Genomic DNA, 23766 nt, shown 5'->3' with positions numbered 1-23766 from the left:
GAAACAAGATATTAACTATATCACGATTAAACGAATTTATTTAATAGTTTTTGTGTTTTTTAACGTTTTGTATCTCAACCGAATACTTCAGTTTGATTTTAATTTGTGCTGTCATTTAATGTATGACACGAATAAATTCTCCTTGGATTTCATATTAATTTTGTTGAATAACGTCATTTCTAGTTGCCAATAGAGAGATTTATAAAAATCACGAACCATCAGTGAAGCGATTACTCGTTAAAGTTACTTTAGGGTATAATGTAAACTTAATATTATAAAATAACGATGTAAATTATTTTTGCTAAAATTGAATATCTTAACAGTTAATATTTTGTAAGTAAAATATACGTACGTACATTGTGTATTTATAATCGTAAGAATTCGTATCGCATATTATACATATTCGCAATCGAATAAAAACGACGTACAGTATTTTCTAATTAATTAGATATTCTATTTTCCGCCTTTTGTTATTTCTCTTTTTTTTTTTTATAGTATCAGAATCTACCTATTGTACGTCATTATACCACAATAAAATTTCGGTACGAAAGCTTTTCTATTAAATATGAATGATCTGTGAAGGGTATGAATATTAATCTCGCAGTATATCTGGTGCATTCACGGTCAACCGCACATTGAACAATCTACACTGGAATTCTTTCCTCATCCATCTGTCGAAGATTTCAACCCTCGGGAGAGACTTACGGCTTCTTATCACGTATCATTGCTTCATTTTTTGTTGGTATTCTTTCTGTAAATCACATATCATTGGTTCATTTCTTATTGTTGTTCCTCCTACGATATTAGATTTGGAAAAATAATTTTTCATACGTTTGCCATTAAAATTACATCTCTTACGACTATCATATTTATTGAAGTATTTATAATACCTCGACAAGACAAATTGTAGTATACTCTATCAATTTAAGTAACAATTTAATAAGAATGTTACATTTTTCGTAACGCTCGTGTATAGCAGATTTGTTCAAATATTGTCAATACTTTCATCTTAAATATAAATTCATGTGTTTTTAAAGTTTGATACTACTATTAATTTCTTTTATTCTTTTATTAGCGATTCACGACAATTCTACTATTACAATTCCGTTGGATGTTATTCTAAATAGAATAGAAAATTTTGGCTCAGCCGATAAATAGCTTCAGAATGTAAAATTATTTGACAGAAAGAAAATGATTTAAAAAGAAGATGACCGTAAAGAACTAAAAATATTTTAAATTCTACATCTTCGAGATAAATGAACGATCGACATCGCAACATTCTCTCCCCTTTTTGCATTAAAATACAAATACAGAGATATAAAATATAATATATATATATATATATTATTATTATTAAAATATAGTACATAAACATAAAAATGGAAATACATTTTGATTTCTATTATTTTTACTAAAACGTGTAATATTACGTTTCAGTTATAAATCTGTGAACGAACTAATATCGCAATAAAATTGTAATAAATACGTTTATTAATTTGAATAATTGTATGCTCGCCAAGCAAAATCGTTATACGTATTTGCAATAATCATAATGTTGACAATAGAAATCACGCGAAGGAAATTAGAGATAGCTCGATGTGAAGCTGGACATGCGCTTGCGCATCTTCAACGAATTCTCGTTGGTTCTTCTATAATTACATTGATTTCCATCTCGTCCCCGATTGGTTCGAAATCGGACTACCATTATATCACTCCACCGGCGAGTTATTCTGATAGGTAATTCTCACGCACCTAAAACAATCCAGATTACCATCGCAACACAGACAAGGTCGTTATTCATTGTGGTTGCGGCTAACATTGTCTACTTAAAAACTCTTTCATCTTTGCCTCGCTTTCGAATTTTATTTAAAATGTGCCGGTATTCGACTGTATTTTGTTTTTCTTTTCGAGGACTCATTTCGTTTTAGAACTTCTACTTTGCCTTTTTTATTACAGTAGTAAACAAAGTAAGTTTATATATTTAATTATATAAAACGTGCTGTCTGCGTATTCTCGTTTTCAAACCGGTTTTCAGAGTTGAAAAGAAGCTTCCGACGAAAAGATTTCGTATTATTGGTTTTACTAATTTGTTCACGCACAATCACTCCTTTGTTAACTATACTACTATTTTGATTCTACTATGGACATTAAATTTATCATTATAATTCCCGAGAAGATTTTCAATGTATCAAATCGTCTAAATCTTCCATGTCGCACCTCTTCAGGAAATCATCCAATAGATAGAAATGCAGAATTTATAATTTCTGAACAATATACCAACAACTTATGGACAGAAATATCAAAACTAAGACTTAATTTAAAGTATAGCTGTTTGTGTTACCATCGAACGTGTTTTCATTAATTTCCATTTGAAATTATGGACAACTTAACAATTCCTTACTAACATCTGTGATATTTTTATAATTTACCATTTTTTAACGACTAATTTATAAGTTGCACAGAGTAGGCGCTTGATACATCGAACCCAAATTTAGTACGTGAAAATATCTGCATTTTGTATGACTTCTTCTGTTCTTAGTAAATTTATCATGCAATGTGGTATAGCATACATATAAGATATGTATAATGTGTCTAACTAATAAGAAGAATTCTACTTAAAGAACTACAAATTATAGAAGTTCCATATTAATCATTGCGTATCAATACGTCTGGTTTATAACAGGAGTTATTACTTAGAGAACTATAGAGCATCGTTATCAGAATTCAGTATGTTTTATTGTTATCTGTTATTCTATAATTCTAAATAATTATGGTTGGAGTCAGCTCTCTAATTTGATTCTCCATTCATTTTTCTATTCCATAACATTCTTTCTTTCTGGAGATTCTTCTAGCATAGTGTTGTTCGTCTGCAATATCGTTTCATTATGCATAAAATAGTGACAGATCACCTTATTTAGCATAGATAACGTATCACAGTACAAGTTTTTGGTACACGAATATAGCGAAAATAAATTTATCAATAAAAATATATCAAATGGAAGATACTATAAAAAAAATGTTAATCATCATCCCTTGTGGGGATCGAACCCACGACCTTTGGATTAGAAGTCCAACGCGCTATCCTCTGCGCCAAAGGGACTTGGCTACGATAGATTTCTATAACATCACACGTATAGAGAAAATTTTTATTATAAAATTAATCTATTGTATTTTCAATTTGTAAACTATTTTTTAATATATAACTTCACCAAATTGCATGATAAAGTAGGATTGAAGGAATAGTTAATTGTATCAATTAAACTACCTATAAAAAAGATTGCTGGACATTAGAGATATTTTAGGTAATCTTCTAAATTGTCAATAATTAATAAATAAAACCTCAAACTCAATTTTTTTATTCTTCATTTTCGTTTCCTTTTGACTTGCAGAAGCAATCATCGAATTTTTATCATCTGTTACTACGATCTTCCTGTATATACTCATACAGTAGATGTATATATACTGATAAAAGCGGGACACCCGTATACGTAAATATATCTATCTGAAAAATTAATATTAAACATGATTAATCACCTATTTGACATTTCATTGATTAAATAAATCAAGGAATTATCAAATAAAAGAGATATGATATTAAGCTCATAAAAAGATATTATGACGTTTAATAGTAACTATGTATACTCGATTGCCCTATGAATGTCAATTGTTTATAACTTATAATTAACTTATGAACATAAGTCCACAAACAAAGATAAAATCTTTAATTTTTATTTCCATTATTAGCGGAAAGATTCGAAAATATTTGGTAATTAAAAGGAAAAAGTTTCGTTTAATATTAAATAAAAATAATAACAATTGCATAAAATAATGTCTGGAAACAGAAGTAAAGAAATTGAATAAAAATAAGAAAAAAGTACATGTATTTGTATTTCTTAATTTTATAGTACACCATATAATTCTGTATATGACCACTGTGAGGCGGCACTTTATTTGCATGTAACTCTCGGTCGATAAACGGAAAATTATAAATCTGTAATGTCGTAACAGTTATTACGTAGAAATTTTCCATACAAGTTTTATTATTGTAAAGTTATTTAGTCGATCCCTTAAATGTGAAATCAATATGATGAATGAACGTACTATGAGAACTATCAGTTTGAGATTCTAATATATTTTGAAAAATGATAGGTTACACAAGAAACCATAGTGTATCCAAATCTATCTAAATTCTATATACAATGCCAACATATAAAATAGCGTCGTAGAAATTTATTGTGTCATAAACACCATTTTTCATATTTTATATATTCTTATTGTGTGACGAATTTGACTTTTACATATAAAAGAGAAATTTACACAAAATTTGTTTTATATGTATATAAAATGGAAATATTAAAACAACGACAGGTAAACATTTATTGTTTCACGTTTTTCTTCTCTTTTCTCTAACTTTTTTACCTGATTCACTTGTATGCAATAATAATCTATTATTTAGTCGCTAATATAGGCAAGAATATTAAAAAGATATTTACTTTCTGTACATTTATATTGATGTTAAATTAATGTAGCACACAGCAATAGATAAATTATATTATATATTATATTAGAATATTTATTGTTATTACTAATAGTTTTGTATCATAGCTTATTTTACACTTACTTTAAATATGTCACCTATAAAAAGTAATAAAATTTATTATTTCATAAAACTGAAAGTTATGTTATATATATAAATATATCATTTTAGAAAAAGAAAGAAGAAAAGACTAAACTTTCTATAGAACAACAAATACCAGATGTTCCAACATTGGAAGAGTTTGAATGTCTTCTTGAAGAATCTCCTACAAATTATCCCAAGGGAGAAGGCATTGAAAATATGGAAAGTGAATTACATTCTGCTGCAATTGACACTGAACTCTATGAACAACAATCTATTCAAACAACTGCAGAAGAGACAAAAGGGTCACAAGTTACAAATATCAAAGTACTTAGATACTATTTTCTGCATTCAAATATGTTTTGTTTCTCATAAATAATTAAAATGCATTTTCAATTAAATTTTAGAATGAAATTGATGTTAAAATTGGGAATGATTTGACATCATCATTGAATAATTTAGAGGGAAATGTGGAGAAAGTTACAACATCGATTTCTATGATAGAATTAATTAATAATACATCTGATGCTCTTAATAATGGAACTGCAACACCAAATTTATCTCAAGCTACTTTAAATATATCAAATTCAAAAAATTTCACTTGTGAGAAGGAAACAAAAAATTTAAAACAAAAGAAAGAGGGGGAAAGAAACAATCAATCAGATTCTATCATAAATGAAATAGATGACACGCATACTGCTTTTGAGGAAATTACGCCTTTCACAGAGAGCCAATTAGCATCATTATATACTAATAAAGAGTTAGCATTGATTGATATATTTATTTCAGAATTTGTTGAAGTACAACTTAAGAGTAGTACAATTAGACAGCAACATAAATTTCAACAGCTTTTAACGAACTATCTTCGTGTAAGGAATCATTTAATTATCAATTCCCATGAATTGGAAATTTTAAAAAAATCCTGTAAAGAATTGCAAAAAAAATTATGGTGTTTAGATAAAGCCTGTATTAGGGAAGCAGGAGAATGTCAAGATGGAAATCCTGTTTTTGCTACACATGAATATTGCACTGCACATTTCAATCAGCAGGCATTTAGTGTATTGACTCGAAATTTATCAACAATAAAGGATTTATTATACAACACTCAAGCATTATATTGTTATGAAGCAGAAATGTTTAGGTTTCAAATTGAACAGTATGTTCAAAGAGTTTACGACTCTTGTTATGAATTTGTAGAGATTCCTCCTTATAGTGAAGATGTAAATCTATTACCGTTGAATATTTCTTCAGAAGCAATTCTGCAACTAATGGAACTTAGGATGTGCATAACTATATTGTTTAATTTTCAAAGAAAATTATTAAAAGATGGAAAATTTGTAGCAGATACTAGAGAATGGCTTGAAAGATTAATACAAGTTTTGTTGAAAGTAGCAACTTGGCAAGATCATTTATTTATATTGAATCATATCTTGAGATGTCCTGGTGGAGTAATGGATTGGGCTCATAGCTTTGTTCAAGTTCCTATACATCCAGACCTTGGTAAATTAGGCGTATCTCCATTGAATGACCCATATTTAGATCATGTAGTAACTATGCTGGCTGTAATACTACTACCTATTAAAGATAGAGATAAGTTCCTTGAACAGGTACATATATTGTAATTTACTACAGATGTTTGGATCATTACTAAATGATAATTGACTAATTCAATAATAATAATTTAGGTACAACAATCATTGCAAGATACAGCATGTAGTCCAGGTGATACTATTTGGCTAATGTTGGATGAGGAAGGAGAGGAAGATGAAGATATAGCTAATGTTGGTGCAAACCTATTTGAAAGTGACCTTATTTCTTTACTAAACCAAATTCCTTTTACTAAAGTATTTGAACAAGTGTTATGTATTCGACATAACAATGTTTATTATCAGAAAAAAACTTATATTACACATTATCATTTGTTTCGAATGTTCGCGTTTTTTACAACTGTTATTAGACTTTTGAAGCAAGGTTTAAAAACATATGATTCTCCAAGATATAGACAACTAACCAAACGACTAAGTGCATTAATTAGAGATATTGTGCAATATGCTAGTGATCAATGGGAAGATTTCGATAAAAATCAGGTAGTATTACTACTTTGTTAAAAATATTTTAATATATAAATTTGAATTTATTTTGTATAATACTAACTCTTAAATTTCTATCTTACAGAATACTCATGCATCAGTATTGGTAAAACTTCAACTTGAATTTGATTGCTTTTTTTTAAAAGCAGTTTTGTGCATATTTTCGTCACGTCGTTTGGGGGCGTGGCAATATTTAGCTTCTATGCCCTATCATGTAATATCGTCCAATAATTTATGGAAAATATATTATATTTTACACACTGATTGTACACAAGTAGATATGCCCGTTACTAATAAATATATTCATGGTATGTTATAATTCTGCAATAAGAACAATATGAATATTTTTAAAATTGACTGTTGATAATATAATGTTATATTAATAATATTAATATAAACGTTAAAGATTGGATAAATGAATTAAATTCTTCACAACTTCGTGCAAAATTTGAAGAAAAGTTAAGTAGCATGCCAGGGGATGAATCATATTTTCTTTTAACAACCTTTGCTAATATGGCTTTGGCAAGGACTGATAAGGATTATGATTTTGTAAGAACAACGACAATAGATTTGTTTCAAGTATGTATTATTGTCTGTATCATATACGTATAATTTTTAGACATTTAAACATAAGAATAATTTACAGATAGGATTTCTTAGTGAAAAAACACAAGATTCTTGCTCAAAAGATGCTAGATCTCTTCTGACAAATTTAACAAATAAATATCCTTCATTGCTATCAGATATCTTACTGAAGTTACGAGATAATTTTGTATCAGCTGGGAAAGTATGAAAAAATGTTATTACATGTTTCTATAAATAAATATGTCTAAATTTAATTTTATTAATTTTAGCTAAGTTTATATTTATTCACTGACTTAAAATTACACAAATGGGTACCACATGAAAAAGATATAGTTATTCTTTCTACATGGTTGAATCAATATCCATTAACATCAACTGAGAATCAGTTAGCCCGTTTAATTCTTACTAACTTAAATTGGGGATTTAATGAGTAAGAATATAATTTTTAACTGAACTAAAGTTCGTTTATTTAATATGTAATGATAATTTAATTTCTATGTCCATTACAGAAGTGGTAACTTATATCTTCCTATTGATGTACATAGACGCATAGCATTATTAACTGTTGAACTCACCATGAAATATGTACCTGATTCTTCTGTCCAAAATGCCTCTTTATTGGTAGAAGGTGTTAAACAGGTATAATATGAAGATTCCACGTCAATACTTATTTAATAAAATCAATCTTGATATTTATGTTATATTAAAATTTACAGGTTTCAACAATGATAAGACCTCAAACTGCTGAACATATTTTTTCATTATGGGCATGGGATATGATTTCTAAGCTTAGATTACACCAACTTGATCAAAGTGAAGCACTTTGTCATTATGCACTTATGAACCTCACTGCAGCATTTGCTGATGTACCAGACATGGACTCTGATTCACGCTTGGACATTTTGGTCATTGGTACATTAGAAAAGCAACCTATTGCGTGTTATGTGGCAACAATCATGACGTTATGGGGCCATTCTATACCTTTGATATGTTCCAAAGGATTTGCCCAATTAGAAATATTGCAATATCATTGTAAATACGAACAAGTGCTTATATGTTTACATCATATAATACCGTTATTTTTGGGATGTATCGATTCATTATTTAAGAATGATAAATTTATTAGTCTTGTTATTTCTCTAATTGCGGCCGATAGATCTTATATGAAAGTTGCTAAAAGCCTTATAACAGCCGACTTTCCAGGAACAATATTGAAACAATTTTCAAATATGATACATTCACATTTATATAATTACAAAAAGTAAGTAAACATGTTGAATATTGATACTGGACAATAATATTTCATTTATAAGATGACATAATTTGTTATAGATACCGTTTGCAGACACCAAGAGATTTTGTATACCTATGGTTAAATGTACTTGTACTTGTACCAGATTGGAATAAAGACCAAAGCGTAATGTATTTAATGGATATAGTCATCAGTGCTGCATTTTTCCATGTGGATGCAAAATCGATAATGGATTATATGTTTCAGAATCTTTTCTCTGTAAGATCTTTATTGCAGTTTTAATTACGTTAAATAATTAGAAATATTAAAATATCGGTTTTAAACAATTCAACAAATTACATTATACTTATTCCTTTAACATGTTGTTATAATGTATTTAACTTAAATTTGAATTTTACTTTTAATTGAAGTAATATTTCTATACCTTATATTGACTGAGAAATTATATCCATTTAACTAGCTTGCCATAGAGGAAAATAATGAGGTGCGGTTTTTCCTTTTATTTAAAATATATGCTAATTTGTTTTTATGAGACCAATCTAATTTTATTTATATGCAAATATATATATGATACTTATATTGTATGTTTGTATTAAATTTGATTGTGATATAAAAAATTTATTTAATGAATTATTTTCAGTCTACGTCTAACCGCAATGTGATGACATCATTTGGCTCATTCTTAAATTGGGCAACTGGTTCTTCAAATTCTGTTAGTCTGTTAGGAAAATCTACTCAATCTGTTTGGGTTGCTTATCAAGTACTACTAACTGAACAATATAACAGAGAAATTAAAACTGGGTTATGGCGTGAGATTTTAAAGGAATTGTCAGCACAACCTAAAATATCATTAGATTCTGCTATGAAGGTATATTTTATGTAATATTCTTGAAATTTTATATAATATAAAATATATATATATATTATATATATAAATAATATATATATATATATCTTTTTAGCGAGCTTGTGCAACTGTAAAAATGCATCCGTTCGGAGCAAATGGATTATCTATATATCGTTGGTCGCAGCAAGCACTAGATACACCTCTAGGACATCCTATTCTTCCTCTTTTATGGCAAAACTTTTTTGCATTATTTCTTGCAAGAGTCCCGTCAATATCAGGGTTTGTTTTACAAAAGGAGAATTTACATATTTTATAGAAGTATGAATTTAACGTTTTATAGAAATAAGAATGACAATGAAATTATTTTTCAGAGTTCATCGTGGTGGAATTGGTGAAAAATTTTTTGAAGGCATGATTAATTTAAGTTATTTAAAAAAATTAAAAAAACGATTACACGATACTACTACATACTTTCAGTTAAAAGGAGAAAAAGAATTAGATAATGGAGTGCCAATCACTGATGACAGACGAGCATTTTACTTTAATGCAGCAAAGTATGTAACATTAGATATAATGTATATAAGACTTATAAGAAAAACATGATAGATTTCTGTTCTTATAGGCTTTATAAAACTTTAAGTTTGTGGCTTGAAGAACCAAGATTACATGAACCAGGTCTTTATTTACCAGCATTACCTCCACAATATATGTCACAAAAATTAATATTACTTGTTCAGGATAATTGGGTAAAAATTTTAATTCGTTTATAATTATAAATACAGCATGGTAGAATATGACTGATTATATTGTTTTTTTAAATAGGCACCATGGTTAGAATATATTGATTATTGGGCAGTTCAGCAAAACCAAAAAATGGCAGTTCAAGAATGGGAGCGTACATGCTGTAGAAATGAAGAAAATTTCGATCAGAAGAGTAGAAATGTATCAATCTCACCTCCTAAAATGGATGAACCATTGCAAAGAGTATTTAAAAGATTGACCACATATAAAAGACCTGTTTCTCCTCCATATGGTTGTCACTATCGCGAACATCTTATTGAGATAAATAAAGAAACTGTATACAATGCTGATTTAGTAGTAGAAGAGGCTGTAATGTGTTTGCAATCAATATTAGACTATGTTGAGACTTATAATTTAATGCTTCTTGAGCATACTGCAGTGAATTCTAGCTTTTTGGAACTAGTGCCTACACTTTATAGAGAAAATGAGAATCAAGTAGTATTACATGCATTATGTGATCCAGCACCTCCAAATCAGAAACACTCTATATCAGGAACACCACCTACTGTGCACTGTGCTGGTCCAGCAGTAATTACAATTAAGGTAAAAACAATAATGTTCTTCTAATTTTAAATATAAAATTATTTATACAACATTGTAATATTTAGGTACCTGAAGCTCACATGAGTGATCCTATTGATCACATGATAAAACAAAATAGAGCTGAATATGAAAATTTGTTGATAAAAGCTACTCTGCCACCATCAAGTGTGCTTATTTGTGAATCTTTTTTTCTAGACCATTTAATTGGGTGTGTATAATACATATTATATCTTTAAGATATATAATAATGTCTTGAAATTTACATTAATATATATATATATGAATTAAATATGTCAATATATTATTATTCGTTTTAGAATGTTGGAACACGAAATAACTGTAAATCGAACAGATGAAAACACAACAGTATTGTATAAAATTCAAGAAAGTGGAGTTAAATTATTTTATTGTTTTATAGACCATTATACAGAAGAAGTATCAAATTGCCCAATAACAAAACAACTTATGACTACTTATTTAGAAAGATTAGGACAGGTCCGTATAATTGTAAAATTAAGAGAAATAATTTTAATAGATGAATTATTAATATGTAATATCAATTCTAATAGATATTTATTAGTGGGGAAGAAAATCAAAGTCCACAATTATTAAGCACTATTATGCAGAAACCAAACCTTGGTAGTTTACTTGGACCTTATTTTACGCCTGTTGCTGGTAGTGCTTCAGCATTTTTACAAATGTATCACACTGTTGTAGAATTTTCTATGAGTACAAAAGTCGATCTTTGTTTTGTATTATTATCAAAAGTACGTTATTTTCTATTTTTTTATTTTTGTATGTTTACATAAATATCATAATCTTTACATTTATTTTCCTTTTAGTTTGACGTGGGAATTTGGTTAAATTATAAGCGTCCAAGATTAAGCGAGCGATCAACATTCATACACTTAATATTTAGAGCTCTTTGTGATATGGGTCTTAATCCAGATGAAACGAAACTGGTACTACATGAGGTATTTATAAATTTCATATTTTATGATTACATATATTGCAAAGAATTTTTATAATGTTTTGTTTGATAAACATTTTTTTATAGTTATTTAGAAATCATCTCCGACTTATATTATTACATGAATTCCCAGAACATTATGGTGAAATTCTGAGTGTTGTATTAAAAAATAGTGAAAGGCAAGATTTATCACTAGATATTTGGCGAGATTTACTAGGAGCACTCAGTGGTAAATCAAAAAATGCGTTTCCAAGTTATTCTAAAATTAGAGATGAAATTCGTCATTATGCTACTGAGCAAAAACTTCTTTCTCGACAAGAGGTTTGTGTTTTCAAGCATACAATATTTTACACTTACTTCTAATTCGGAATTTTTTACGTAAATTTGAAATAAACTTATATATTCTATATTTTATTACAGATATATGATACAGCTATATTATTAAAAAGACATTTTACGCAGGAACGTTTAAAATATGGTCTTTATGGATTATATCCAAAATATAGAATCTACAATGAACCTTTAAGTACATTCCTTGGTATGGTAGGTCATGCTCTTGTTGCACTTACTCTTCAATCTGATAGAGGTTCATTAGGAGACCAATGTAAGCATTTCAACTATACATCATACCATATTATACATACCATATTTGTAATAAACATAATTATTGTTTTTAAAGTGTGTGAGAAAATATGGCCTGTCCTAAGTGAAATGTATTCACCTTGGATTGCACCGTATCGGACGCAAGATTTAAAAGAACCAGCTGCCGCATGGATTCAACAACTTACAGATGATCGATCTGTTTTATTACCATGGATTGTAACAGATGGCCCATATGCTAACAAATTTGTAGCAATGTTTGTTGAATGTGTTCGTTTTATTATCGATATCTTGCCAGCATCTAGCAAGATACTCTGTTTCGTTTGGCAGTTTTATGTTACCAATTTTGCACATGATTCAGTTAAAGATCATATTCTGAACGTTATTCATGGCAACTTTTTATCATTGCCATGGGATCGTTTCTATCCATCTGTAAATGATGTAGAATTGATGGCAAAAGTAATTGATCAAAATTTACCAGATAGTCACTTATTCCTGGGAAGCGTGTTTACATGTGTACACTGGCCACTTTGGATAAATGACTTATTAGCATCACATCCATTAGCTCTCATAGCAAGGATGCATGTTTGTTTATTAAATCTATTGGTAAAATTATCTACTGAACCAAACGTTAGACAGGTAATTAATTATACTCTTCACAGTTTCTGTATTCATATATGCAGAGGTCTTAAATTCAAACAATTAATAAAATGATCAATATCAGCTTAAGGATATGTTAATGTATTAACAATATATTTCAGACTGATAAAGTAATTCAGTTAATTACGGATACTGAAAAACTTTCTTGGCATTTATTAGATGCATCTGCCTATGATCCAATAATTCGTTGGCATGCCATGAACTGTGATTCAAGAGTTGTTCTCTATTCGTACAATGAGCAATGCCATCCTATAGATGTTGCTGTACATAAGTATATACAATAATTTTATTTTATTATCCTAATTTTATTTACAAATTAGATATTTTGTAATAAATATGATGTAATAGTTTGTTAAAGGTGGCAGCAGGCTATGATCCTGTTGTAGGTCATCTTTACCCAACTACAGGAAAAAAGAGACAACTATATATACACTTTACGATAAAATTATTAATTGCTTGTACAACACGATATAAACCTTTATTATCTACAAATTCAAAAGTATTCAATAATACATTATCAAAAATGCTGGATGATATGGAAGCTATTATCTTAAATAGTAAATATGACACATCTATATAATTTAAATTATTGCATATATCTAGAATTATTAAAGAAGTACAATTAAAACAAAAAATAAAAATCTGTAGCTGTTCCAGAACCTCAACAAATTGCAGAAGCAAGTTCACTAATTACTGAATTACTGTGTGTTATGAATCAACATGGAGTTCTCATGGAACATCTTCGCACTAGCTGGACATTATGGCTTTCAAAAAGAACAGCTAACAATCCAATTCTTATGAGTATACTTAAAGTTATTGGAACAACAGTTTCTTCACCAACTATACTTGGAGAGTTAATGGAGGCTGCATTAGAATCATATTTTAAATTTAATTGTATGTAAAACAAATATGAGTATAGTCAGTTATACAGTTTTTAACATTTTGATTTATATGGCAGCATCTGAAGAAGTTTCACCAACTTGGGCTTCAGTTTTAACAATTTTCCAATCAGTAATACCTCGACGACCACCATTGGAGACATTCTTAATTTCTGAGGGAAAGCTTCTTACTTTGTACTTTATTTTACTTAAGCGACTTCCATTATGTCAAGACATTAGAGAAGAAGGAGTGCTTCTTATAAATTTAGTTGACTGGATCTCTGCTATTAAGCCAACGTAAGTGTAAATTATTAAAAATTTCTACATTACAGTGTGCCTACATTTATTTAATATTTTTTCTTTAGGAATATAAATGAAGAAAAATTACCTCTTTTTTGGGCTAAAACTTGTGAATTAGCATATAGACAATGTCAATATAATGAAAATACCAAAACTGCTGCTAGAGCTCTTAAAGGCCTAGCACGTTCGTTATTAACGATTGCTGATGATAGCGCACAGGGATGGGGGATATTAGGAGCTATTGGCCTTAAAAAAAATTCCAATCTATCAATAAGGTAAATTAAACAATTTTATGACATAAAATATTAACATACATTTTATTCTATCTTGTATAAAATTTCTTTTATATTTATATAGGTGCAAATTTTTAAGTCGCGTGATAGGGGTGTATTGTTTAGCTCAATTACCTGAATCAAAATCAGAACAACAGATAGTAAGATTTACACCTGATTCCCCTGGAGTGGCATCATCAAAAACAAATGAATCAAATGTATTGGAAATCCGACCTAGTACAGAAGCTATTAAGGCTATGCAGGCTTTAGAAGGACTTTTATTGAATAAACAATATGTGACGCTTACAGGAGACATAGAACGATCTATTAAGTTAATTAGGGATCCTGCTAATTCTTTGCACAACGCAACAGTTATTCTAGGTGTATTGACAACAGAGCTATATAATCAAAAGTATTTGCATGTTTTGATAGATTAATATAATATTTTTTGATCAGATTAAAATGAAAATGGCCAATGGTAATTTTATATCCATTAGTTTATATTTATTATCTTTTATTGTATAAAAATTTAAAGCAGTTTAAAAAACTTCATAAATCCTACATAAATCTAGTCATAGACGTTTGACTACATCTATTGCTGATTATCTGAATCATTATGTATTAATAATTATTTAAAAATAAAACTTACATATGTATGTATATAACAATTTGTATAAAATTACATCTATGTATTTACGTATTTAAATTATATGATAATTTTATGATTAAAAATAGAATATTAAATTGATAAAATATAGTTTGTTAATTTATTAATCTTTATACATGCATTTTACACATCGAATGGAGTATAAAAATATACTGAGAGCCTCATTTGAAAAATGAAATTGCAGAAGTTCACAAATTAATTCTCTCAATTAGCTTTTTCTACTAATCAAGATTTGTTCGATTTGCTGTTTGTTTATTTATTAAATGAACTTCAGTTACATTTTTGGTCTATAAGCTTAGTCAGCCTTACAAAGAAACAGCAAATCGAATAAATTTTCAAAACACTATCATCCCGTAGCGGTGAAAAAGTGGAACTAGTCACTATCGCTATGTTTATCGCTCAATATTACGTTTTTTGCCTATGGACAACCCATGTGTTGTTATCTATTCTTACAAGCGCCAAGTTTCTGTTGCTTCCGTCTCCAATAGATGACAGCACATGGCTTATCCGCAGCAAGACACACAGTAGTATGCGATAAGAACGGCTATATGTACTCGTATCAGATAAAGAGCGTAACATATGTACCCGAGTGGGGCAAGGAAAGCGAGAATGTGCGGCAAAAGCAGTAATAACGATTAGTTCCACCCTTTCATCACTACGTGGTGATAGTAGGAATACTGTTCATAAATCGAACAAATTTTCATTAGTAAAAAGAACAAATTAAAGAGATTAATTTATGAACTTTTGTGACTGAGTCTTCTGAATTAAATCCTTAGCTTTTCTTTCTTTCTACATTCCTTCTAACCTGCGAAATGTATGTATAAAAATTTACAAACTCTATATCTAAAGACTTATTCCTAAACACCATAAATGTATCGTATTAATACTATATTATTTATTCAGATCATTATACATTTAATTAAAATTTGTAATATAACAGCAAGTTAGTTATATTTTGTGGACAAATTGTATTACTTCTATTTCATAAATGTGTTGTTTTCTTTTCAATTACTAATTAATAATACTATTACATAGAAGAAGATCGATATAGTTAGAAGAAGAAGACGAATATAGTTAAAAAATAAAAAAGATATAAAAGAATTTCATCATGTGTTGCAAGTAACTTATCTGTTCAATTTTCTGTCGTGCAATAATTAAAAAATAACATTGCTAAATGTAATTTTTCCTTCCATTTGGATCTTATTAAGTTAATAACTAGTTAATAACTTTGACTTTGCTCATTAAAAATATACAATGTTTTTTTTATAAAAAATTCGTTATCTGCATCTACATAATAGAAAGAATGCTTTTATATCATTCATAAAAATCTCATTATTAATCAATTTACAAATATACTAAATTTTTTCTAAATATCTTAAATGTTTTATACACTCTCAAAAAGTTCACAGTATCAAGAATAAATAATTTAAATTGATTACACTTAACACAATTATCTATGTAATATGCTGCTTATTAATAACTTTTTCTAACCCTGATTAAGACCTGGTCCATGAAGTTCAATAAAACTTTCCAAAGAACGTGGTACATTTCCATAATATGACAAATTGTAAGCATTCACAACTTTTGCAGCCATACATTTTAATGATAATTTAGTTTGAGTCCTTAGTATTATTTCTGCTACACCTGTATAAAGATAAGATTAATATATTAAATATGTAAAAAATCTTATTTTTAAATATTTTATATTATTTTTCAAATTTATTTAAACAGACCTGTAGCGACAGCATCATATGGAGTTTTCCCATTACTATTAACTGTATCCATATGCGCTCCAGCTTCTATAAGATCCATGATGATGGAATGAAGAGTCATAAAATCACTGCAAGGTTTCAGATATGTTATAAAAACATTTTTGACTAAAAAAGATTTGGCTTAATAAAAAAATGCAGCTAACTGTACCTAACAGGTTCTCTATAACTAACAATAATATGTAATGGTGTATTCCTTTCATTGTCCATTGCATTTACATCAGCACCACAACATATAAGTAGCTTAGTCGTTGCAGCGCAAGGAAATCTGTAAGACGTTCGCAATATTGTATTTATACATATTGTATAAAGAACAAAAAGTAAATTTCAGATTTCTTTTCATTTTGAAACTAAAATAATAAAAAAAGAGTGTTAATAATACTTTATTAACATTATCTAATATGAGCAAAACTAAACTCCTATTAAATTTCACCATGATACTTTACTTTAAAAAAGAGACTTATAAACATACTTGCAGACATGATTAGTATGGAAATCATCCACCAAAGTGGCAGCATTTACAGCAAGATGCAATAATGTCTGGCCATCCTTTAAACATAATTGTAAAGCACAGAGTTTATGAACTAATTGATATGCCTTATTTTTATCTTGTTCTTCATATTTACTCTCATTCAATGTTAAAAGTTTTGTTAAAATTGTCAATATATACAATGTAGTTGTAATATTTGATTCCATCTCCTCCTGCAATTTTTAATTTATGAAAGTTATTTCATAATATATAATTCAACACAGAAATCAATTTTTTAGCTTACAATATGTTGTTCTATATCTTCCTCAGAATCAGGATTGTTGAGTTTAGATTTATTACGAGTAAGTTCTGTTACGCAAGCTTCTAAAACATTCAAGACTTGAGAAAACTCAAGATCTACTCCTACATGTATCATTTGTGAAAATACCTACAAATAAGATTTAAAAAAAAATAGAACGACATATAGGGAATATATAAAATTGTTTGATCGGATCATTTAGTGGATAAATACCTGCGCAAACCTTAAAAGATCTTTTACAACTGGTATATTGTTCAGTTGCTTCAAATATAAAGCATGAAGCCAGAGATCTATACATCTATCAAATCTAGCACTATCTGCAAAAACTGCTCCTCTGAATATAATATGATGTGGCACTTTTGGATTATGCTGTCCTAATATTAATAAAACAATAAAAAATCAGGATAAAAAGAATAACAAAAAAGAATTATCCTATCAATATTTATTGAATTAAAATTGTAACCTAGTATCCTCTCTCGAATAGCCAATGATTCCATATGAATAGCATTTTGATTATTTCTAATACTTTTCAATTTTTCTAGAGTATCACATTCTTTCCAATTATCATATGCTTTTATACTTTTACCTAATTTTTTATAAATAATATTATCCGGATCTCTGAATCTGTAACAACAAGAATTAACTAGTTGTTCCTGAATAGCATCTTTCTAAAATTATAAATATTTTTTACCTATGTTTCATCGCTTTCCATAAATATTTATAAGCCTTTGTTAAACAATAATTGCGCTCATCATTGGCATAAGAAGCTCCAAGAAGCTCATATGCTTCAATTGCTTCTTCTCTAGTAACTTTTACATATTTTATTAAATATTCTACGACTTCAGCCCTAGTTCTTTCTGCTGCTGCTATTAATGGTGTCATTCCACTAACATTCTTTGTCATATGTGTCCCATATTTCAATAACTCAGATATTATATTAGTATATCCACGTTCAGCTGCCAAATGTAATGCAGTTGTATCACAATTTGCTTTCTCATTTGGATTTGCACCTTTTTGCAAAAGAAAAGTCACCTGTTGTAAATACAATAAAATTGCTGAAATTGACATTATAAGTTAAATACATAATTTTATATTATTCAAATTATAATATTATACTTACTATATCTAAATGACCCTTATATGCAGCAATCATTAAACATGTATTATTGAACTGATTTAAAATATTTATATCTGCATTATGTTCTATTAAATATTTTACAATATCTAATCGTCCATCAAAACAAGCTGCCCTCAAAGGGGTAGATAAGCTTTTAGTAGGGTGATTAACATTGGCACCAGCTTTTACTAGTATCTTCACAACTGTCAAATGTCCTGCACCAGCAGCACACCATAAAGCAGTTGCCTTTTCAATAACATATCCATCAAATTTAACTGTTCCTTCTTGTTCCAAATCAGGCTTAAATTTATCAAGTAATATTTTAACTACTTTATTATGGCCATATCGTGCAGCTATTATTAATGGTGTACAATGTTGACCATCTTCTTCCAATACTTTTTGATTAATCACAACATTTACCAGCTTAGCATCTTCACTACTGAGAAGATTATAAACAATAATACCCATACCATCTTTGGCAGCATAATAAACACGGGTTAAAAAATGTTGTGATATTTGCGCTGAATCTTCATTTAATTTAGTATTTTCCATTTTGTTTAATATTTCCTTCCTAAGTTCCTTTTAGACGTTAAGCGTGATATAAAAATAGATTTATACTAATATTCTTTTCTTATTGAAATTTGTCGATGTCATTCTAACCTCCAACATTCATAATATACATACATACAATAAATATTACAAGAAAACCTGAAACTTTTTCCGAGAATATATAATAGTACACTGATAATCTTGTATAACAACAACGTTCAATATTAATTATAATCTTATTTAGTACTATTACAATCACTTTTACTTTTACAACTGCTTAATAATTATTTTCAGACTTTCAATACATATTACACTATGTAAGTTCTATTTTAAAATCATCTTTACTTCATTTTTAAAATGAAAATTGAAATATACACATTTATTTTTTTATCCGCCTACATAATAATTGACACTTTGTATCAATTGTGATAAAATTTAAAAAAATAAACAAACAATACATTAATTTTAAAATATACGAAAAATTTCATTTATCAAAGTTTGCAATTTATTACAAGATTTAAATATTACATATATATATATACATATGTTATTTTTAAGTCTTAAATTTCTAAGTTAAAAATATAGTACATAATTTTGCAAAATTTTGAAATAATAAAGTTCGAAATCACTCTTCTATTACTCTTTATAATAATTACTCTTAGTTAATAAGTTTACACAAAGTAAACTGGATTAAATATCATTTCACTTTTTATTATCGATACGTTTAAAAATTCCTATTCTAATAGAACATATCTAATTTAGATTGCTGTTAGGAATAAAATATAAATTCCCAATCGTTAGAATATGTATATATACATATGTAAGTATGTGTTATTGAATCTTCCTATGCAGTATTATTTCTTACGCATAGATTAACTGATTACGTGTAAATCTTAATTTGGAGAGAAATTTAAGCTCAAGAAACAAAATATTTTGGTTGAGCCATTTTTATATTTTCGTTATTTTTCGCATTATAAAATGTTTATTGGAAAAACTTATTTAATTTTCTGCGAAGAATATTGTAATGGCATATGTTAAATGATTCATTTGCAAATATTTGAAGTCTGAGTATTTAAAGATCCCCAATTGAAGAATGAAACGGGAGTAAATGAATCGAAAAAATTTTATTCCCGCCATTTTTTACTATTTCCTACTTTATTGTGGTATTACAGGCGAATAACATATCAAATAGTACAGTTCATGATCATTTATGTCAATACAAAATTATCAATTTTTCGAAATTGGTAAAAATCATAATATTTTTCAAATATAATAAATATTCGAAGAGACAATTTCAGATATTAGTAGTTAAAACCAGAGAGGAAATTTCCTCTCTTGTAAAACAAAACATGTTTTATAAAGAAAATTACTAATTTTTGGTTGGTAACAGTGAGATGCGTAACATTTTTGAACAAATAAGAAAGTTTGTTTTAGAAACTTAAAATAATTTATAATTTTCTTTTTATTTCACTGTTTTTTGTTTGAATTTTCAGTTGTGCTAGTTATTTCTTTTTGTTGTAATAATGATTACACGTAGCTCTAGCTCTAAGTTAAAGGTATTAATTCATAACGATATTATTTATTATTATATTGATTGTATTAATGCTATATGCAGATTGTATATAATGTTTTAGCATACAATAAAAATTAAAGAATCTATATTATTTATAACAATTATCTAGGAATTTTTATTATTTGAAAATTTAATAGTGTTTTCAACGTTGATAACGCCTATTTCTCTTAACCTCAATTCGATTGTTGTTGTTATTTATATCTTCATTAAATTAAGTAAGAATACGATATCAGCTTTTGATGACCAACTTAAATGTATGAATATTATTATCGTAATATGATCTGTAGCATTACTTTTGAGGTTAATAACTGGAACACTTTGTACATTTTTCCTATTTATTGTCTTTTATTGAAATCAGATAAAATTTATTGATATATTATACTGCACATATTAACCAACTGTAACTATTCTAAACATTTTATTAAAATTTAGATGTAATTTATATTTCACTATTAACATAAATGTTTTAATAGGCAAAATTAGACCAGAAGATTCCTCCAAAGGAAAAATCAACTGTATCTGAACTCCCACCAATTATATTCTCAGGCTACATTAATTATATCAATGATTTTAACGAATGTGCTATGATTTGTGATAATCTTATGTAAGACTTACACAATTGACTTAGAAAAGAAAGATGATTCTCAAATATTAATTTATACTGAACATTTCATTGTAATTTTTTTAGAACAGAAATAGAAAAATATGATAAAATAGTACCAATAGGATTTGATTTGGAGTGGCCTTTTAGTTTTCAAACTGGATCTGGTAAAACAGCCTTAGCACAAATTTGTTTCAGTGAAAATATTTGTTATCTGTTACATATATATTCATTAAAAAAATTACCAGCTGCATTTGTGGTCCTTTTAAGTCATCCAAAAGTGAGATTAGTTGGAGTTAACATAAAGAAGTCAGTTAATTGATAAAGCTTTATTATAATAAAATTCATGTATTTTTCATAATTTATTTATATTACAGTGATATCTGGAAACTAGGTAGAGATTTTAAGGAATTTCCAGCTTGTAAAGTCGTAGAAAACAATTGTTTTGATTGTGGTAAATTTGCAAATACAGTATTAAATAGGTCTTGTCGGTGGAGTTTAGAGAAGTTAACAGAATATGTGGTTGGTATTTTGATTACAATAAAACAAATTTCAAATGATAAAAGGAAATTAATATTACTCATTGTGTGATCTTTCTTGGTTTAGTTAAAGAAAAAGATTAGTAAGGACCCAAAAGTTAGAAAAAGTAAATGGCATATGCATCCATTAAATGATGAGCAGAAACTTTATGCAGCAACAGATGCTTATGTATGTTAACTATAAAAACATTATATTACTATTACTACTTCAATTATATTTTTAATTTTAATATTAAAATCATTTACTATTTTTACAGGTTTCTTGGCTCTTGCATATAACTATACAAGAACAGGCAAATTTAAAGAATAATGAATTAAAAGAGACACAGAATATTAATGTCTCAATATGACTAAAAAAATAGTTAAAGTTTTATGGGCTGGTAGATTAAGTTATAGATTCGGGCTTAAGCTACAAAAAATATTATCTGATCAGCATCACCAAAGGGTAGAAAACAATAGTTGCAATACATTAGTATTGCTTGAGCATGATCCAGTATATACAGTTGGAATTAGAGATAAAGATTATACACTAGAAGATCAAAACAAGTTAAAAAGTTTAGGTGCTGAGTTTTTTAGAACAAATCGAGGTGGTCTTATAACTTTTCACGGGCCTGGACAATTAGTAGCATATCCTATATTAAATTTAAAAGAATTTAAAGCTAGCATTAAATGGTATGTGTGCCAAATAGAGAAAATGATTATTCGTTTATGCGCCGAATTTGGCATTAAAGGTGAAACATCCCCAAACACTGGTGTATGGGTAAATGACAAAAAGATTTGTGCCATTGGTATTCATGGAAGTCGTTATATAACAACACATGGTTTAGCTCTAAATTGTAATACAGACTTAAGTTGGTTTAATCATATTATACCTTGTGGTATCAAAGGAAAGGGTGTAACAAGCATTAGTCAGGAGCTTAATATAAATGTTACTATTCAAGATGTGCTACCATTGTTTCAAAATGCTTTTCAAGATCAATTTCAATGTACATTAATTGAATATCCAATAGAAGAATCTTATCAATTGTTTAAGCTTGTTAACAATAATATGTGTGCACAAAAGACTTAAAAAGTTGAATGTAATAATTTGAATAAATATAAATAATTTTGTATAATACATGAGATTAAATGTTTTTTTTCATTTTACTTTTATTATTATAAATTATTACCTTTTTTGGCGAGACAAAAGATAAATAGCAATTTTTGTCTTACAATTTAGGGGATCACCTGACTTTCTTGTCATTTTTGTATCTCGTGCGGTATTACTAATTCTAGTTATACTAGTTATTTGTGTTTGGAGTTATTTCTCTATAATCTCTCTAGATATCTCGATAAATACTTTATCGCGGGAACTTTTGGGGAATCGATTACGATATGTAAACTAAAAACGAAATTCGAAATTACCGTACATCGTTTCATTGTTCAAACACTCAATCAGAGTCATTGTTTAGAGACTCAATGTCGATGGCCTAGCAGGAACAAAATCAAAATACAAAGGATAGAACACATTCTAATGGAAAATTCTGAGTTTACTTTTACCTTACATTTGTCCATCTTGTTTACAGGTACAATTCCTTCCACCCTTAATGATCCTTAAGGTTGGAATGAAACGAGAGTCCAATAAGAAATGTCCTTTCACTGTACTGTGTTTACAAAAAAAATTTTAATAAATAAATAAAAGATAATTTAAAGAAAAATGTTTTTTGCCTTTTTAAAGATTTAAAAAAGGGACAATTTCAAAAACTTC

At 28.0% G+C, this 23766-nt stretch overlaps 3 protein-coding genes and 1 non-coding gene across 10 annotated transcripts; 2 read left to right on the top strand and 2 right to left on the bottom strand.

Annotated features, from left to right (window-relative positions):
- Nucleotides 1-3027: 3027 nt before the first annotated feature.
- Trnar-ucu (transfer RNA arginine (anticodon UCU)) lies at nt 3028-3100 on the bottom strand. The gene has a single exon. It is a non-coding gene; the product is annotated as a tRNA-Arg (tRNA).
- An 867-nt stretch (nt 3101-3967) lies between these two features.
- Nucleotides 3968-14903, top strand: LOC132905886 (ectopic P granules protein 5 homolog). Of its 3 annotated transcripts, XM_060957608.1 has the most exons (30): nt 3971-4368; nt 4709-4945; nt 5026-6225; nt 6304-6705; nt 6794-7016; nt 7115-7287; nt 7355-7495; nt 7563-7723; nt 7803-7932; nt 8010-8554; nt 8626-8803; nt 9006-9029; nt 9186-9413; nt 9508-9671; nt 9764-9946; nt 10015-10138; nt 10215-10736; nt 10802-10944; nt 11054-11231; nt 11306-11503; nt 11579-11710; nt 11794-12027; nt 12127-12310; nt 12386-12945; nt 13068-13237; nt 13315-13523; nt 13615-13860; nt 13925-14141; nt 14210-14419; nt 14502-14903. In XM_060957608.1, exons 1-30 carry the CDS (start codon nt 4345-4347, stop codon nt 14851-14853), a joined length of 7692 nt encoding a protein of 2563 aa, XP_060813591.1. In that variant the 5' UTR covers nt 3971-4344; the 3' UTR covers nt 14854-14903. The 3 variants fall into 3 exon arrangements, with proteins under 3 accessions (XP_060813593.1, XP_060813591.1, XP_060813592.1); XM_060957609.1 differs by lacking the exon at nt 9006-9029; XM_060957610.1 differs by lacking the exons at nt 13615-13860; nt 13925-14141; nt 14210-14419; nt 14502-14903 and having other exon boundaries at nt 3968-4368; nt 13068-13229; nt 13315-13343.
- Nucleotides 14904-15956: 1053 nt separating this feature from the next.
- LOC132905889 (protein fem-1 homolog B) lies at nt 15957-19670 on the bottom strand. Of its 2 annotated transcripts, XM_060957616.1 has the most exons (9): nt 18761-19657; nt 18332-18672; nt 18104-18264; nt 17854-18014; nt 17626-17769; nt 17325-17554; nt 17004-17120; nt 16817-16923; nt 15957-16727 (listed from the first exon to the last, which is right to left on the bottom strand). In XM_060957616.1, exons 1-9 carry the CDS (start codon nt 19307-19309, stop codon nt 16570-16572), a joined length of 1968 nt encoding a protein of 655 aa, XP_060813599.1. In that variant the 5' UTR covers nt 19310-19657; the 3' UTR covers nt 15957-16569. The 2 variants fall into 2 exon arrangements, 1 of the variants encoding a protein (XP_060813599.1); XR_009657879.1 differs by lacking the exon at nt 15957-16727 and having other exon boundaries at nt 17004-17202; nt 18761-19670.
- Nucleotides 19671-20705: 1035 nt separating this feature from the next.
- LOC132905899 (putative lipoyltransferase 2, mitochondrial) lies at nt 20706-23540 on the top strand. Of its 4 annotated transcripts, none has more exons than XM_060957634.1 (6): nt 20706-20862; nt 21353-21483; nt 21568-21789; nt 21858-22002; nt 22087-22188; nt 22277-22531. In XM_060957634.1, the coding sequence occupies exons 1-6, from the start codon at nt 20830-20832 to the stop codon at nt 22367-22369; spliced, it is 726 nt and encodes a 241-aa protein (XP_060813617.1). In that variant the 5' UTR covers nt 20706-20829; the 3' UTR covers nt 22370-22531. The 4 variants fall into 4 exon arrangements, with proteins under 4 accessions (XP_060813617.1, XP_060813619.1, XP_060813616.1 ...); XM_060957636.1 differs by lacking the exon at nt 20706-20862 and adding an exon at nt 20972-21094; XM_060957633.1 differs by lacking the exon at nt 20706-20862 and adding an exon at nt 21078-21179.
- The last annotated feature ends 226 nt before the right edge of the window (nt 23541-23766 follow it).

The sequence above is a fragment of the Bombus pascuorum genome, chromosome 4 (assembly GCF_905332965.1).
Source record: "Bombus pascuorum chromosome 4, iyBomPasc1.1, whole genome shotgun sequence".
Taxonomy (NCBI): Eukaryota; Metazoa; Arthropoda; class Insecta; order Hymenoptera; family Apidae; genus Bombus; species Bombus pascuorum.
This window is presented reverse-complemented; position numbering and strand designations above follow the sequence as displayed.